At 36.7% G+C, this 17260-nt stretch overlaps 3 protein-coding genes and 1 non-coding gene across 4 annotated transcripts; 1 reads left to right on the top strand and 3 right to left on the bottom strand.

The window, feature by feature from the left end:
- Positions 1 to 1195: 1195 nt before the first annotated feature.
- On the top strand, positions 1196 to 3107 carry LOC121754714 (the record flags this gene model as incomplete). The annotated part of the gene is made up of 5 exons (XM_042150029.1): positions 1196 to 1372; positions 1758 to 1835; positions 2371 to 2461; positions 2580 to 2722; positions 2792 to 3107. Coding segments are annotated over 5 exons (705 nt in total), but the record flags the coding sequence as incomplete, so codon positions are not given.
- A 134-nt stretch (positions 3108 to 3241) lies between these two features.
- TRNAG-UCC lies at positions 3242 to 3313 on the bottom strand. Its single transcript has one exon. It is a non-coding gene; the product is annotated as a tRNA-Gly (tRNA).
- A 596-nt stretch (positions 3314 to 3909) lies between these two features.
- LOC121754713 (protein DYAD-like) lies at positions 3910 to 6732 on the bottom strand. The gene is made up of 7 exons (XM_042150028.1): positions 5924 to 6732; positions 5458 to 5841; positions 5319 to 5378; positions 5067 to 5220; positions 4922 to 4975; positions 4271 to 4714; positions 3910 to 4197 (listed from the first exon to the last, which is right to left on the bottom strand). Exons 1-7 carry the CDS (start codon positions 6730 to 6732, stop codon positions 4057 to 4059), a joined length of 2046 nt encoding a protein of 681 aa, XP_042005962.1. The 3' UTR covers positions 3910 to 4056.
- Positions 6733 to 6776: 44 nt separating this feature from the next.
- Positions 6777 to 8573, bottom strand: LOC121754712 (protein AMEIOTIC 1-like). Its single transcript, XM_042150026.1, has 4 exons — positions 8493 to 8573; positions 7667 to 7726; positions 7070 to 7142; positions 6777 to 6970 (listed from the first exon to the last, which is right to left on the bottom strand). The coding sequence occupies exons 2-4, from the start codon at positions 7724 to 7726 to the stop codon at positions 6777 to 6779; spliced, it is 327 nt and encodes a 108-aa protein (XP_042005960.1). The 5' UTR covers positions 8493 to 8573.
- Positions 8574 to 17260: the final 8687 nt, after the last annotated feature.

Here is a 17260-nt window from a genome sequence, read left to right as displayed (position 1 = left end):
TTTCAGCGTCATACACATTGCCCATATTTTTATGGAATGAAGGGAGTATAACTTACTAATCGCACTCCAATTTTAATCATGAGTAGAGGTGTTAATAGCTCTGGAATCGTCGATTTTGGTTCCAAAAATGTTGAAATCATAATCAGGCCATGAGGGGCTTCACAATTCTGATTATGAACGGACGATTCTAGTTTTGGTTCTGGTTTCGATTTTAGTTCACATATTAGTGATTCATATCATGTCCCATCTTTTAAATTAGGCATTTTTATGTTTTAACCTTTGCTTATAATGATGTACTATATCATTGATTTTGAACAATGGAATGCGGAAATTAAAGTTAAAGCAAAATAATAAACACGAAATTTGCAATTATATTGATTTAAGTCATAATGAGAATAGGCCAGTTTAGGGCTCAACTCATGGTCATTCAATTGTTCACGTTCCCTGATTCATAAATGTGTAGCCCAATTATATTGAAAAAGTGGTGGCACAAAACCAAATCAGATCCAAAATATATCACCCTGAACCGACTGGTTTTAGTTCTTGTTGGTGGGCCACATCTCTCCATTAACTAAATTGATTAATTTAGGATGATATTTTTCAGTTCAACCATAAGTGTTGAGCCTGTCTATGCTATCAATTAATCATGTTACAATCGCAAAAAATCTTCACGGATTCAGCCTAACAGATAAGTCTTCTTCAAAAACTAGAATTATTCTCAAAGCAAAAATGTTTAAATGTTGGACTTATAATATTTAAAGTTGAGGTGTCTAAACATTTACGCTGAAGTGGCACATCACTTTCCATTGCACTGTTGTGGTTGACCACAACTTCAGGAAGGCATTGCGCACGTGGTGCCACGTGCTCAATGTAATACTATCTAGGTGATCATTGTCAATTATTGGTCTTACTTAAAATTGGAGTCCAATCTTGACAATTGCTATCAAAACACTTTTCTTAGTTAGAATTTGCAATTGGAGAAAAAGAAAAAAGAAAAGGGATAACCGTTGGTGTGGGGTCCGGCCTCCCGCCATGACAACTGATTTTCCTTTTCTTTCCCGTCCACAAAAAAAAAACACTCGTTTTTCACCGCATCAAAGAATCGGCATCCACTCCCATTTTTTTCTTCAATGGCTTTGCTCTCATCTCTCCTTTCACCCAACCCCATCTCTCTTCATCTATTCACTCCTAAAAAAGTTGCCACACATTATTTACCTTCACTAAGCCCTCTTCCTCCCTCTCCATCTTCTTCTTCCAACCCTTCGGCATCAGCTTCTCAAGAAAAGACTCGTCTCCAAAACAGCCAGAATTTCCCTACAGCGGAGACCCCGTCGTACGATTTTTACAGTCTACGGAATCTACGATTGAAAGAGTAAGTCAATTTCCTCAATTATTTACCAAGCGCGCTATTAATCGGCTGAATTCTGTTTTGGTATTACTTTTCTTGTGTTTTGGAAGAGAGTTTGCATTACTAAATTCCTAATGCCTATATCAAGTCGATCTTAACCCTAGCCTAAAAAAATCAGTGTCAAAATAAATAAAAAATTGAAGTTGTGTTTGAATCAATATTGTTTTTCAGGAGTTTACAGTTCTGGTAAAAATATAAAATACAGAGATAAATGTTTGGTGATCAGCTCTGCATTCTGATGATCTTTCATAATATGGTGAATTGTGGTGATAGCTTATGAAGTATAGTACAAATTTTGAACATAGCTAATCTTTCTTCGAATGATTAGTTCTTCTATCTGTCGATGCAGCTGATATTTGACTTCCGTTTTCTTGCACTTCTAGCAATTGGAGGATCATTGGCAGGCTCTCTGCTCTGCTTTCTCAATGTAACCATTCTTTCATGAATTGCTTGCTCCCCACCCTTAATTTATTAGGTAGAAAACAATAGGATTATAGCTCTAAAGTTGTACTAGTATTCAGTATTTACTATGTGCATTTTAGTCTAATCTTTTCAGCAAACTAGCTTGTTGGTAGCTAAGGACTTCCCTGGAACATTTCTAGTGGTTTATAAGACCAATAACTTTCTAGTTTAGACTATGAAATGGAACCTAGCTATGTAATGCAGAATGATCGTCACCATGAATTGTGCCCAGATGCAATATAGTATATTGAACTGCAAAGCAAATCACATTCTGATATTTTTGTGATGTTGATCCTGAGCTTCACTTGCTTTCATGTACTTGGATTTGGTCTCTGGTCGAAGAAGTCTTGGTTTCAGCCTTACCTGAAACCAAAACTCTTATCATAGCATCAGTGAAGACTTTTTAGTTTATTTCTTAATGAACATAAATTTTCTTTTTTGTTCAAAGTCAATCAGCAAATATAACAAGATAAGCATCAGATGAGTCTGAATTTTTGTAGGGGTGTGTCTACATATTTGATGCATACAAAGTGAGCTGTGTCAAAGGAATCCATACTGGAAAAATGGTTCTGAGATTGGTTGAAGCAATTGGTGAGTTTCTTGAACTTCTCAGTAGTGCAAATCTAGCATTTTCATTTACCAAAATGTTTCATTTCCATCTCGAGGCATCAACTCAACTCATATATTCCTTAGTTTCTGTTTAATCCAGATGTATATCTTGCTGGGACTGTGATGCTAATATTTGCAATGGGCTTGTACGGACTATTCATTTCAAACGTGCCTCCGGATGTACCTCCTAGCATGGATCGCACACTAAAAGGGTCTTCCTTGTTTGGGATGTTTGCTTTGAAGGTACCATCCTAGTTCCCTTTATGGGTTTGGATTTCGGTGGTTATAATTAAGAACGGTATGGGGATGCAGGAGAGGCCGCAGTGGATGAAGATCAGTTCGCTGGACGAGCTGAAGACGAAAGTAGGGCATGTGATAGTGATGATCCTTTTGGTGAAAATGTTCGAAAGGAGCAAGATGGTAACCATAGTAACAGGGCTGGACTTGTTGAGCTACTCTGTTTGTATATTTTTGTCGTCGGCATCCTTGTACATTCTTCACAATCTGCACAAAAACGACACGCATTAACACCCCATCCAGAACAAAACCATTGCTTGTATCAATGTATAATTCACCTTAGTGGGAGTATATTTGTATATGATAATTATATTTATTATTATTATTATTATTATTATCATTTATGATTATAATACTCCATATAACTATAATTGCAATTATATTATTATATATTATGATGGATAATCCATATTTAAACTAATAAATATATTGTGACTACAAAAATGTAAAAATTAAAGTACAATATGCGTTTGCCGGGAGTCGAACCCGGGTCTATTGCTTGGAAGGCAATTATCCTAACCGTTGGACTACAAACGCTTGATATTATAATAATGAAATATAAAATTATTGAATATTTACCATTTGAATATTTACCATATACAGCATCAGCATTTGTGTTGCGTATCGAGAATCTAGATTAACAACACATTGCTGCCTTATACGGTAAACGCATGTTTTGTCATTTTAAACGTATAATAAATGAGACTCCATCCAATTTCATTTTAATGTCTTGTTATTTTGGATACTTAAGATTTTCAATGAATTGAACATACGTAAGAAATAGTACAACTATTAAGATTACTAAAAAATAGTACAATTTCATTTGATGTATGCATTTTCCTGAATTTATACGTATAAACTTGAACGTGATAGTATTGACCTTGCGAGTTGCGAATACGCACATCAAAATTTGATGAACTTTTGTGAATTCGAATCAACATGGTGAAAACTTGAAGACTGAATTAGTCGAAGTCATTTATTTCTCTAAAGCCTCAAATCAATATATGTTATACATTTTCAATAAAAAGGTGGTGCACTAATATACTAAACTCACTTAATTACTTATGAACGTCCGAATGCCAATTAATTACTTATGAGCGTCGAAACCAAACGAATGTATGAAAATACTCAAAAAATATACTAGCAGATTGATATATGAAGGCAGAAGGCCTAATCACTAATGGCATATTCCAATCCCCCTCCAGAAGCATATTGTTTTATATTGACTGGGAAAGAAAGAAAGCTAGCAGAATATATATGTAAGTACATATATTATGGGTTCAACCATGGCTGGAATCATCAGATGCAGACTTGAGAGTAGTAGACAGTGCCAACCAGCTTCCTGCCTCAGAGCAGCTCGTTGCTGTCTCTGTATAACCACCACCACTCTCCAACGCCGGTCTATTTGCAGAAACCTTGTACTGTAGAGAAAAAAAGATAACATTTCAAGATCAAGAATTTCTTGCATAGCTCAAAATTAACATGATTGCTTACATGACTTAGATTGACTGAAGCAGGAGAGTTGGAGATTGTGACTTTGACTGCACGTTTTTCAGCCAATGGTTTGACTATGGATGGTGATGGTGGTGGTGGTGGCTGATAGTGGTAGGGAAGCTGAGGTGGCACAGTGGAGGAAGAAACTGAAGGAGGGGTGGGAACCTCAACTTGGACCTTCACAAAACTGCTGCTGCTGTTGTTGTTTGGCCACAGGAAAGTGCCCTGTGGCTTGCAGATTCTGAAACCACTCTTCAGCCTTTCTATCTTTGCCGCTTTTTCCTCTATCTGTAGTTTTTTTCCCTCACCACCTGCACTTAATGCATCATGTACTTGCTCTTCTTTGTTCTCCAGTGCTGTTTTCTCTCTCATCCCCATTATCATTAATGAAGACCCTGTTTTTTCTGTTTCTGTCACATTTGGAGCTAGCTTCTCAAATTTTCCCTGTTTCAAGATTTCCATTCATAACAGATGGCATAATTAACTACTTATATGAAGATGAAGAACAGGTCTATCTCTAAGTCTAACAAGAAGTCTTGCTTTCATTTATAGCTATAAGCCTATAAATTGTATTGCAACTGACAATAAATTACTGTGTTCAAATCTAGATGATGTCTCAAGGCATTAATTAGCCCTTCATTTAATACATACCTCAATGTCTTTCACAAAATCAGAGATGGTCATCAATTGTTCCCTGTACTTTTCCTAAAAAATCAAAACACCATAGAATGTTTAGTTCAAGGTACACAACTTGATGATCAACTTACTGAAGCTGAACGGTATACATTAACTATACCTCTGAAAGGTGCACGCAGCTAAAATTTTGTTTTAAGGATTCAAAAGAAGCAGTAAGCTGATCCAGCTTTTGACTTATGTCATATGTATTTGATTCTTCAGTGAATGATTGATTTTCTTGTTGCTTTTTCTTGTAACAAATTTCACCAATCTCCCTACAATCATGTTAATTATAGTTAGTGATTCAAAACAAAATTGCATTACTCTTTTACTATATTATAGGAGTACTTATGTAGGATAAATATATCCTCACCTTCTCAACTTTCCAACTTCCTCCTCCAACTGCATCTTTGTTGCCATCAGTTCCAAACTTCTGTTCAAGAAACCAAATATTATTAAATGTGAGTACTAAGATTAAGTGCATCATCAAACAATAATGTAACATTTTCCACCTTTTAATTTTTGAAACATCACCCCTAAGCAGCTTCAACTCTCTAGCACATATAGGGTCCTGAGTTGGGGAATCACCAAGTTTCCAACCAGGTGGTGGCACCCAATAAGGGTCAGTCACCCCAGCATCCCTCCTGATGTTAACAAGATTAGCGCATTCCAACCAATACTCCATTGCTCCGTCAGGATTATGCCGCCTCCTGAACCTCTCCTGCCCTCCTGGAGCAAGCTTTCCAGCCATATGCTTAAGGAGATGGTCAAGCAGTCCTGTATCTCCTATCCTCTTTCTTGCTTCTGCTCTCAGTTGAGGCCTCAAGACTGGCTTCTCAGCTGTTGCTCCCTTTGATTTCATCACCTCCAAAAGGTTTTGCTCAGCAAGCTTGTACCTTCACATTTTCTTGCTTTGATCAATAAAACTAGCAAATTAATGATGTACAAACAGCCAGATAACATAAATAGAATATCTACCTTTGAGTTGACCAACGATCTTTTGGATCTCTTTGAATGAGTGATCCCCTTGATTTCTTACTACCCTTGATTTTCTTGACCTGATTCTTCTTCTGCATTTGATTTTGCTTTTGCTTTCTGATCTCAAGCTTTGGTTTCTTCGTTTTCCTTATGCTCAAATTCCTAAAAGAGTACCTCTTTCTATTCATGTTCTCATTAATCTCCTCAACCTTGATCTTCTCCTCCTCTTCTTCCTCTGCTTCTTCCTCTTCCTCTTCATCCTCTTCTTCATCCTGTGCATTTTCCTGATCATCACAATTTTCCATATCTTCCCCTCGCTCTCCACAATCACCATCTTCAAGTTTCTGGCCATCTTCCCTAAATTCCCCATCATCACAAGTAGCTAATAATCCCATCTGAGATTCCTCAACTCCATTGACAAAACTCGAAGATGAGTTCTGAGCAACATAAACATCATTATTATCATCACTCTCCTTATGCCAACCTAAATACTTAACTTGCCTTCTTATCCCCCATGTCACCATCCCACTCCCCTTGAGAGCCTCAGATAGACAGCTACTTCCTTTCCTTTGTGCAATCAGCCAGAATGCAATCCAACTCTTCTGCTCCATGAAGACCTCAGCCGGAACTATCCGAACAAGCACTTTCGCCGCTAGCGCCGACCCCATCACAAACTTCTCATCCAAAGAAGGGTGAGACTCTCTCAAGCTGTAGTTGAAGAATGCTTTTAGCGACTCCATGCTTGGATACCTCGCTGCCACATTCACCTCCGTCTTCTCGCAGACCTTAAGTTCCAAAACATTACTCATTAACATTAAATAACATATACTAGTAACAATAAATATATGGAGTACTAATTAGTTGCTTTTCGTTGAATATAATTTATTGGTGAAATCATATTTCTTGCCATAGCAACTCGGATGGAGCGGAGGTGAGCTGGGGTTCGTGGGGGTAACTGAGCGTGATCAATCTCGTAAAGATAACCCTCTTTCATATAGTTTTCTGTCGGGGATTTATTTCCACCGCCCCCAATCAAGAACTGGCTATCTGCACATATAAAGATTTATGTTTGTTAATCCTCAACGATTATTTTAGCTGCAAAGGTAAGAAAAGGTAAAATAGAAACACGTATATACTGGTACCTACCTTCAAGCAGAAGAGTACAGCGCGGCTCTGCCGCAGCAACGCTGCCTTGCACAGCATCTTTTTGGTTCATTTCCTGCATCGTAATTAATGTTCAGTCCTTTTGTAAGTTTGGCAGTGAGCTCCCTATTTTGATTAAACATGGCATCAACATAGAATGTTTCTACTAAAGTTATTAACCATACACATGTTTTTGCAGCCCATGCAAGACAGACTCAAGATTTCAATTAAAAAACTGGGTTTTAAACAAACTCTTAAAAAATGGGATTTAAATTCATTTTGCACTTTTCAAATCCACGTGTAGTTGATAAAAAAAATGGTTATACTATATTACACACCGCACTCATGTGTTAACCAAGCATAATGATGAAAGAAAAAGATTTGGCATTTTTTATTTGGGGTATCTTAGTAATAGTGACAATACACACGCAATGCAGAGAGCACACACGCTTATTCCAAGCAAAACAAAATGTATGACTCTCATAGCCTTGAGCTGAAAAGATTACTATTTTTGGCAGCGCGTGAGATATAATGTGGGACACAAATAACAGACAGAAAGCTATAGAGAGAGAGAGAGAGAGAGAGAGAGAGAGAGAGAACCATGCAGTGCTGATGGGCTTTCTTTGAGCGTTTCCTGTAGTAGGTCTCTATCACCATCATCTGTTGGCATTCAGCACAAAAACACGTTGATCAAGAAACTAAAATCTGATGAAAATATAATGTAATCTTAAGTTGTTGGTGCAGAAGAATAATCAAGAGAGCCACACAAATTAAAACTGGGGTTGGCGATTTAGGTTTTTTGGAAAATGAGGAATGGGAACAAAATTTCCATTAGTAGTAACTCATTAATGGTGCGGTTAAGACCAGAAAGTTGCAAATACTCTTAATCTCTTATAGAAATCGCAGCAGACAATTCGGGGAAAATTAATTATTTTCCCTATGAAAATTGAACGGTACAACACTCCATGCAGCACGTATACATACAGCAGAGAAGGAGAAAACAATAAAGCTGCGAAGTCTGGAAAATCTGTAACAGAAGATATGTTTTTTTCTACTCACAATATTGAATCAACCAACATGTTTTTCAAATGATGACTGTAGTTAATTTTTTGATTCTCAAGAAGGTGGTTTTTCGAATGAAGATGAACAATAAATAAAAAAAACTCAAAAGTTGAAAAAAAAAGAAAGAGACGAAAATTAAACGGAGAAATAGAAAACTGCAGCGATGTTTATCACAAAAGAACGATTGGCGCTGAATTTCAGAAGCAGTTTTTGGACGCGGAGAAGAAATTTTTAGGATCTAACTGTAAATGCAGAAAACCCTAGTTTCTCTACGCAAACATGTAGTTACAAATGCTTAAACTCCTAGATGTTGTTGTTCAAGTGAAAAGCAAAACGTAAAGTATTCAGAGCGAAAAAAATGTACCTGTAGTGTGAAAAGTAGCGGAAAATTGATTGAACAAGTGCAAATTCAAGCATCTGCGCTGAGAGAGAGGAGTGAAAAAATATGGAAAACGGAAGGAGATCGGAATGGTGAAGCTGTGAAGAAATGAGTGAGAGATGATTTAAGGATTCGTAAATATGTTTGAGAAGTATGGAAATGGTTGAGCTCGGAATCTGCTTAAATGACACTCTCGTCACTGCCGCAGCAACAGAGAGAGAAAAGTTGGTCCCAGCACCATCTGAAATGACTTAAATGCCCCTACTGTGTCTACTGTTGTTCCAACCAAACTAGTGTAGTAGCATGGACCAAATAATTTTCACTTATTACGCATTCTCAATAAATTAACATAAATAAAAAATAGTGAAAATAAGTATTATTTTGTGGACTTTAAATATAAAAAATTGGACTACTAATAACACTATTTTAGACCATTACAAATGTAAAATTAAATAAATTGAAAATTAAAGTAAAATAGAAATGTTGGTTAGAACAGTTTTGTATATTTTTCGAACAGAATAATCACACTTTTTCATAACGTCCAGTGTTCAATCGCTATGAGCCACCGACAGCGAATCAACATGCTTGAAGGTGGCGTAACCAATCAACCTCCTTTCTGTCTCTCATGTTTTTTCTTCGCCATGGTCTCGGTTGTCTGAAACTGCCATCCACCACCGGCAATGCCATCGTTGTTGCCACCCTTCATCGCAAAACCCCTTTTATGCACACCTACATATATACACACATAGATGGAAAAAAGAGAGATAATATAATGTAATCGTCTCCTCTAGGTTTCTTTTTGGTCTACCGAGAAATTCCTAACTTTAAATCACCCATTAAAGTGAAGTTTTGAAGCTTAAATCTTGAATTATTTGTATCTAGTCAATTCCTGCCGAAAAAAAATCCTCTCTATGTCACCTTTCTTTGTTTTTACGGTTCGCTTTCCCTCCGATTCCTCCAAAGTTGTCGACCACTGCAACCATCCTCCTCTGCGTCATCGCCCGGAGCCACTTACAAGTTTGCCTAGTGTAGGTGTAGCCTTTGGTACAGAAGCAAGTACTCCTAGTTCACAGAAATCACATTACATGGCATTTCAACTTTGTCATAGGAAAAAAAATCACATTATGTCTATTAATTTTTCCCTCCGTCCCAACTAAGTTGAGTCGTATTCTTTTTTGAGATGTCCCAACTAAGTTGAGTCATTTCCTCTTTTGACAAAAGACAAAACATTCAATCACTCTTACTTTATTCTATCACCTACTTTACTCTCTCTTTATAATTTCTACTTTATTTTTCTCTCCTATTTTTCAACACAATTTCTTAATCTAGTGCCCAAAAGTTTTGACTCAACTTAGTTAGAAAAAAAGGAGTAATACTTCAAATCTTCCTCCGTAAGCCAATATTGTCAATTTAAAAAATGTGTTGATTCTATAATGTTTTTCGAAGAAGCATAAAAACTAAAAATCATACAAAAGTAAATGAAGTTCATATGTTTTGAAAAACTTCCTTATACGCAACATTATGAATATTAATTGTCCATGACAACAGAGATTTTTCACATATAACCCAACATGAGCAAGTGATTAACATTGACTTTTATTAATAGTGTTATCGTATACAACACAATCAAAGTGAGATATTAAGGACATCCTAAAAATAAAAATTAATCATAGTTCCTGCATAAACATATGTCAACATAACAAAATCAGAAATCATGATGTCAGTGACTAAAAGTAAAAGTTTCAACAAATAACTTTTACTATGTAGTTGGAAAACCCAAAAGCTGTACAAACCCCACCATACAAATCAATGTTACCATCGCCCTACTCCCCATACCTCCAATCTGAAATAAAAACATGTTTATTGTGTCTGAAATCAAGAATTATTAGCTAATGGCAGTTGAGATTTCGACTAAGGGCCAAATGCACCAGATTTGAGCAAGATGATTGCTAAAATCAAATCAAATAGAATAGATACAAAAGCATATCAAATTCAATCAGGAAACACAAAACACATTTGTGCACAGTCATATATAAAAGCACACCCCGTGGGAAGATTGTCAACGTAACTTATGAGCATCTTAGCTAACTACCGCCCTCCGAATCTAGACCAGCGTGCATCTCCACCGTCATAGCATCAGCAACCTGGCGGAGCTTGGCGGTGGAAGTTCCGCAACTCCCTCAGAATGGCCTCCGACTTAGCCCACTTGTGGGAGATCCTTATCTGCCCTCTTGTCCAGTACAGAAAACACAGACTCCACAGCACTGCCAGCCCCACCACATCAGGCGGGTTGCTTCCTCTGTTGTCGCCGATGAGTTCTTCACGATTTATCATGACCAATCTGCTCCGTAATTTTTTTTCCAACCGTTACCTACAATCAATTCATGATTAATATCAGCAAATAAAACCATTGATTGACAATTAAACCAATTTAAACCAAATTAATACCCCATCAATACCAATTATACCAAAATTAACCCCTTCTACACTACACCACGGTATATACTCAGCAGATTCTCGCAATCTATAAAGAATTTTATCCCAAATTTCACATTTCACAATTAAAAAAATGTCTAGAGTAAGAAAAGGAGAGAGTGCAGAGGAAGGAGCACGACACTTCCTATATCAGTCTGAATCATGTTCAAGGTAGATTACATTCCAAATTTATCTCCTTATATTTCCAATCTCTTACAATCAAGCTCATATTATTTTGGCAGAAATCAAAATAACCACAGTCAAAAGAGTTCTCCACTTTTTTTCAACGAAGGTAAAGGTTATCTACTTTCAAATTCTGAGCATGAGCATGTTAAAATATGTAACTCATGGGAAACTCCACACAACTAACAATACCATCTACATCTTCCAAACTAAAGTTTCAAATCAATAACCAAATGTTTGAATTTTCAAAAGTCGAACTTTAAGCATGATTTTAAAATAAAATGCTTAGCTTTCATGGGTGGGAATGTCGGCGAGCAGCCGCACGACGACCCGGACGACAACAGCAAGCCGCGGTGACCCACGCAACGACGGTGCGGCACCGGAGTCTGCGAGGCAGCGGCAGAGCGCCATCAATGGAGACGGTCAGGAGCCACTCCACAACCTCTGGACGAAGAAAGTAAGGAGAGCGGAGGAGGCGAGGTCTCGAGGCAGACGAACTGCAGCGGCGGATAATTTTTTGGGGTGAGGGAGAGAGGTTTGGTTTTAATAAGTGTTCATTTTCATAAATAATTCTACCAAACTTTTCTGGTAAGCCAACTCTTTTTGGGAAGAGCAAACGCATGGAGAGCACGAAGAGAGAGACCACTTTTGCTCTATGACAACAGATTTGCAGTCAATCCATTTCTCGAGATGATGAATATTTTACTCCTAATTAATGGACTCTTGTTTTCCCGCTCAAACTGCTTTCAGTGGCATTTCTATTAATATCTCCACAACTGCCACTTTATATAGTTATAGATTCACACTCCAAACCGAAATGCTGTTTCCAAATAATTAAAAGATTAATTGTATTTATTGTTAAATATCTAAAGTTCTTATAAATCATTACGTGATGGGATATTATAAACATGTGATACGTAAATAGTAGTAATAATTAATCATTTATTCTTTTCGTTATATGGAGTTGGTTAGGGTGAGAGGTCGTTGATGTATAGTGCTGAATTTCAGAGGAGGAGCTAGGATGTGTAGAAATAGGCAAACAATAATAATGTTTTGTATTTACAAGTAAATTTGAAATGAACAAAATAATGTTTTGGGGGTTAATATGCTATTTATTTTTATGTGTATAATTTTTATTCCTTTAATGATGATTGCTACTTGAAAATAAATTAGTGATGCAACCAATATAAATCAAACCTTGAATATACATCGAAAATGGGCCGAATTTTTATTGATAACCATCATTTTAAATTCCAAACTATTTCGGATTTTAAAAAATATCCTAAATTGTTGGTAATTTTAATTAAAACATCAAACTAATAGTAATTGCCTGCTAAACAATAGACTCGGGTATGATTCCCGGCAAACACATGTTTTTCTTTTTAAACGCATAATAAATAAGGCTCCGTCCAATTTCAGAAGCTCAAACCAAAAAAAGGATATAATCATATAGTACTATATGAGACGATACATTATATTGGTGTCAACCCAATTCTAATTTATTTAAATAAAATTTAATCTCTTATTATTTTGGATACATAACATTTTCAATATCATTGTTGGGGTGAGCATTCGATTTCCGGTTCAAATTTTTTGACGAAATCGAACAAAACCGAAAAATTGAATATTTATGAAAACTAGTGTAACATAATGGCTATGCACAGACTTTATAAATGTATGGATATAATTTAATACTAACAATAATTTAATTAAAAAAATATAAATGTATGGACATAATAATAATTGAAATGTGAAATATAATTTAAATATAACAAAAAAAGTTATAACTAAATAACTATAATATGAATTTGAGGTAATATAAAAGAATGTTAAGGCCAATCATACATTTTAAAGTCAGAAACAAATTTAAATTATTTAAATTTATGCCATAAAATTAAGAGTTGTAATCCATGCATGTTGGACTAATTTACAAGATCGTACTAAGAGTACAAAATTAGAATGATTGGATCTCGTTTTTGACAGATGAGATGAGATGATGTTATATATGATGAACTATATTTACTAAATAATGAACCGGTAGTGAGGTCAAGCTGTAGTGATAAACTGTATTTACTAAATAATGAACCAAATAAGCATTAGTGATGAAATAATTTAGACCTTTACTTTATAGAATTACAATAATGATAACAACAAGCTAACTATATTAGGCGTCAAGCGGTAGTGATGAACTGTTTTTACTAAATAATGAACCAAAGAATGTCAGTGATGAAGTAATTAACCCACTAAATGTGTTAGAACTTAATTGCCCTGGGTTGAAGTAAATTGATATTCTAATGATCATCACGTCCTATCCATAAAAAATTAGATCCAATGACTATAATTTGGTCTTTAGTTTTACACTGAGATAATTTATACTATAAGGGACCCGTAAAAAAATACTAGTACTATATGTAAAGCTTTCGTGGTGGTTGTGAAATTATTTGCGAAGATATTACAATAAGCATTCATAGATTACATATATATTTATATTTTTCTCTATTTCCATTGCAATGAAAAATACAAACACATTTATCAAATATTGAATCATACAAACAAAATTTGATCAAAATCAATCATATAATATTCGTCTAATTTTCTAATTATGGTCCATCGTATGTGTGTTGTGACCCTCAAAATTAAAAAAAGTATTTTGCTCTGTCCAACTATAGCATACCCGTTTTATTTTGAGTACTCATTTTCAAAAAATAATAGTAATAAATATAGTTAAAGTGGAAAAAGTTAAATAAAAGAGATAATAATGTTGATGCCGCAAGCCACTAAAACTAAACAACCACACTTTACCTTTTTTTTCATCTCTCTTACTCTATCAATTGTATATTTAAACTAGTGTCGTTCCAAAAGTACATATATTTTTCAAAGCTAGAGATTATATTATATACTCCACCTGGTTGAATTTTTTTTTTCCATCATTTCCATAGAAATAGTTCATATCCATTTATGAACACTTTTTATCTTTCTCTTTTACTTTATCATTTATGAATCCCACCATCCAATACATTATTTCAATTACTTTTCTCATTTTTTCCTACTTCATCAATGTACTAAAATTGTGTTGTCCCAAATAGCTTGTTTTTATGATATAGAGAGAAGAAATTAAAATTTTGCAAAAATCTAAACCGCACCAACTAAAAAACTAAATTAAATTATAAAGTTCATGTTGGAAAGGAAAATATGTAAGTAAGGAAAATAGGTAAGCAAAGAAAAAAATTTAATTAGGGAATGAGTATTATGGCAAATCTTGCCAATTTTATGTAACCCTTGGCCTATTTAAAGGAGGCGTACCTATTGTAATTCTCTGAACAAGTTGAATGAATAATACTCATATCTTTCAACATGGTACCAGAGCAAAGGCTCATAACCAAATCATCATAGCCTAATACATTTCCCGACCAAGAAGGCGGTTATTTTTAACCTGCAACATGTCAGACGATGAAGAGAAACCAAATATGGAGGAGACACGATTAAAGATGAGTAAGAATGTTACTCTAGCTGTTAAACTCAACGGGATGAATTATCCCCTATGGAAACGGCTGATGAGAGTAGCCATCGTGGGAAGACGAGCAAACAGGTATATCACCGGTACACCGCAGCCGCCGGAACCTGGAATGAAGGGGTACACAGAATGGGAGGAAGCCGATATGATAATGTTCTCATGGATAATTGACAACGCCGAAACAGAAATTGTTGTCGACTTTGCACATCACCAAACCGCGCAAGCTCTGTGGGAGAGCCTACAAACTACATTCGAAAGTACTGCAGATCCATATCTGTTGTACGATCTAGAGGAAAAGGCAGGCCGAATCGTGCAAGGGGAACATGGGCTAGAAACATATTGGCGACATCTCCACGGAATATGGGTCGAAATTGACCGATGCCAACATCAACCTGTGGATTGCTGCGACAAGGGGATTAGCCAACTTCGAACGTATGTAGCAACAAGACGGCTGTTCAAATTCCTAACAGGCTTGAATGCAAGATATGACGGGATCCGAAGGGATATTCTCAAGGAAACCCCGTTGCCCTCAGCCGAGACCGCATACGGTCTGGTAAAACGAGAAGCTACGCGGTTGAAAATCATGCCGGCAGCAGACATCGATCTCCAGACCGGCGCAATCAATGATGGATCATCATCGGGCCAAGTCGGACACGGGTTCGCCGTCAAAAACCAGCCACCACCGCGACCAAAACAGCCACCACCACGAACCGCCGCGCAACAGCCCAATCGCCAAGGCGGTTTCAAACCCGACAAATCAAAATTTTGGTGCTCTCATTGCGGAAAACAAAGACATACTCGAGATACATGTTTCCTCCTCGTTGGATTTCCGGAATGGTGGGATGAAAATCAAAAGGCTAAAGCTCGATTAGCCATCGGAGTCGAAGATGGAGGCGGATTATTTCTGCAAGGAGCAGGGAATAGAGAGATGACTAACACCCGTGGGAGAGCAGGAGATACCGGTCCTCAACCGGGTGGAGGCGGCAGACAAGGCGAGGCAGCCTTCGTGGAGAATAAAGGAGGCGGGTCATATGGAGGTAACAGATTGGGGTTGAGAAACCCCGATTCCCAATTTGATTTTCAGAATAAACCCCAAAGCATGAGTAATTTAATTTCTGGTCCTTATAGTTCAGAATATATGCAATATGACCCGGGAAAATTACAGTTAGGACCCCAGAAAAACTATATTCCACGTTTGACCCCAAAACTGTCTGAAAGTTCCGTCTTAAGCCCTAATCGTTTTGCACCCTTGGAAAATATACCTATTGCATGCATTGCCCAAAGTAAAATTGACCCTAAGGAGAGTGAGTGGATTTTTGATTGTGGGGCAACTGATACTATGACCTACGATATGAAAGATTTTTGTGAATTTAATGGGGCAACTAAAAGCCAAATTCAAACTGCCGATGGAGAGTTAACCGCTGTGGGTGGGAGTGGAACCATTGAAATATCCCCAACCCTGAAGCTTACAAATTGCCTCTATGTGCCCAAATTATCTCATAAACTTATGTCTATCAGCCACGTGACGAAAGAATTAAACTGTACGTTACTAATGCATCCAAATTTCTGTGTATTACAGGATATCAGGACGAGGAGGATAATTGGGCGTGGCACTGAGCGTCAAGGTCTTTATTATGTGGATGAGATTACTCAACAAGGTGGCACCGCAATGCTTGCTCACGGATCTGCAAATCGGGAAGCTTGGTTGTGGCACCGCAGATTGGGGCATCCATCCCCGGGGTATTTAAAATTGCTTTTTCCAAAGTTTTCCCATTTTAAGGATATTACTTGCGAATCTTGTGTTTTGGCAAAAAACCACAGACAATCCTTTAGATCAAGTGATACTCGTGTTAAGACTATTTTTTTTCTAGTGCATGCCGATGTTTGGGGTCCAGCTCCTATTGTTGGTGATCATGGTTTTAAATATTTTCTCATTTTTGTGGATGACTGCACTAGATTGACTTGGGTATATTTTTTGAAGCATAAATCTGACGTTTTTGAAATATTTACCCGTTTCTTTACAATGATCCAGACACAATTCCAAACCACGATCAAAATTCTTAGATCCGATAATGGTAGGGAATTTGTTAACAAAGACATGACTATTTTTTTTAAAGAAAAGGGGTTAGTTCATCAAACTACTTGTCCTTACACTCCTGAACAAAATGGTGTAGCTGAACGAAAGAATAGGATAATCCTAGAGGTCACGAGAGCCCTGTTTTTTGACTCAAATGTTCCTAAATTTTTATGGCCCGAAGCTGTTGCCACTGCTGTCTACCTGATTAATCGTTTGCCTACAAAAATTTTGGGTATGAAAACTCCTTTGCAGACTCTCGCATCCCTTACTGATATTCCCCCACCTCTCATACTTCCGCTCAAAATCTTTGGTTGTTCCGTTTATGTGCATGTACCGAAACACGAAAGAGGAAAATTTTCTGCATGTGCAATAAAATGTGTTTTTTTTTGGTATGGGGTAAATCAGAAGGGCTATCGATGCTATCACCCGGGGTCTAGGAAGGTTATAACAACCATGAATTGTAATTTTCTAGAAAGTGAATACTTCTATCATACCCAACCTCGG

This window comes from Salvia splendens, chromosome 11 (assembly GCF_004379255.2).
Source record: "Salvia splendens isolate huo1 chromosome 11, SspV2, whole genome shotgun sequence".
In the NCBI taxonomy this organism is placed as follows: domain Eukaryota; kingdom Viridiplantae; phylum Streptophyta; class Magnoliopsida; order Lamiales; family Lamiaceae; genus Salvia; species Salvia splendens.
The sequence above is the reverse complement of the archived record's forward strand: the minus strand, read 5'-3'. Positions and strand labels throughout refer to the sequence as shown.

Excerpts from the sequence above, each read along its gene's own strand:
- LOC121754712 (XM_042150026.1), bottom strand. The coding sequence starts at position 7,726 with ATGATGGTGATAGAGACCTACTACAGGAAACGCTCAAAGAAAGCCCAT. Across the intron at positions 7,143-7,666 it reads AAGCCCATCAGCACTGCATG|GAAATGAACCAAAAAGATGC; the intron begins GTTCTCTCTCTC and ends ATTACGATGCAG. Across the intron at positions 6,971-7,069 it reads CTGTACTCTTCTGCTTGAAG|ATAGCCAGTTCTTGATTGGG; the intron begins GTAGGTACCAGT and ends TTATATGTGCAG.
- LOC121754713 (XM_042150028.1), bottom strand. The coding sequence starts at position 6,732 with ATGAGTAATGTTTTGGAACTTAAGGTCTGCGAGAAGACGGAGGTGAAT. Across the intron at positions 5,221-5,318 it reads GAAGTTGGAAAGTTGAGAAG|GGAGATTGGTGAAATTTGTT; the intron begins GTGAGGATATAT and ends ACATGATTGTAG. Across the intron at positions 4,198-4,270 it reads CTTCAGTCAATCTAAGTCAT|TACAAGGTTTCTGCAAATAG; the intron begins GTAAGCAATCAT and ends TTTTCTCTACAG.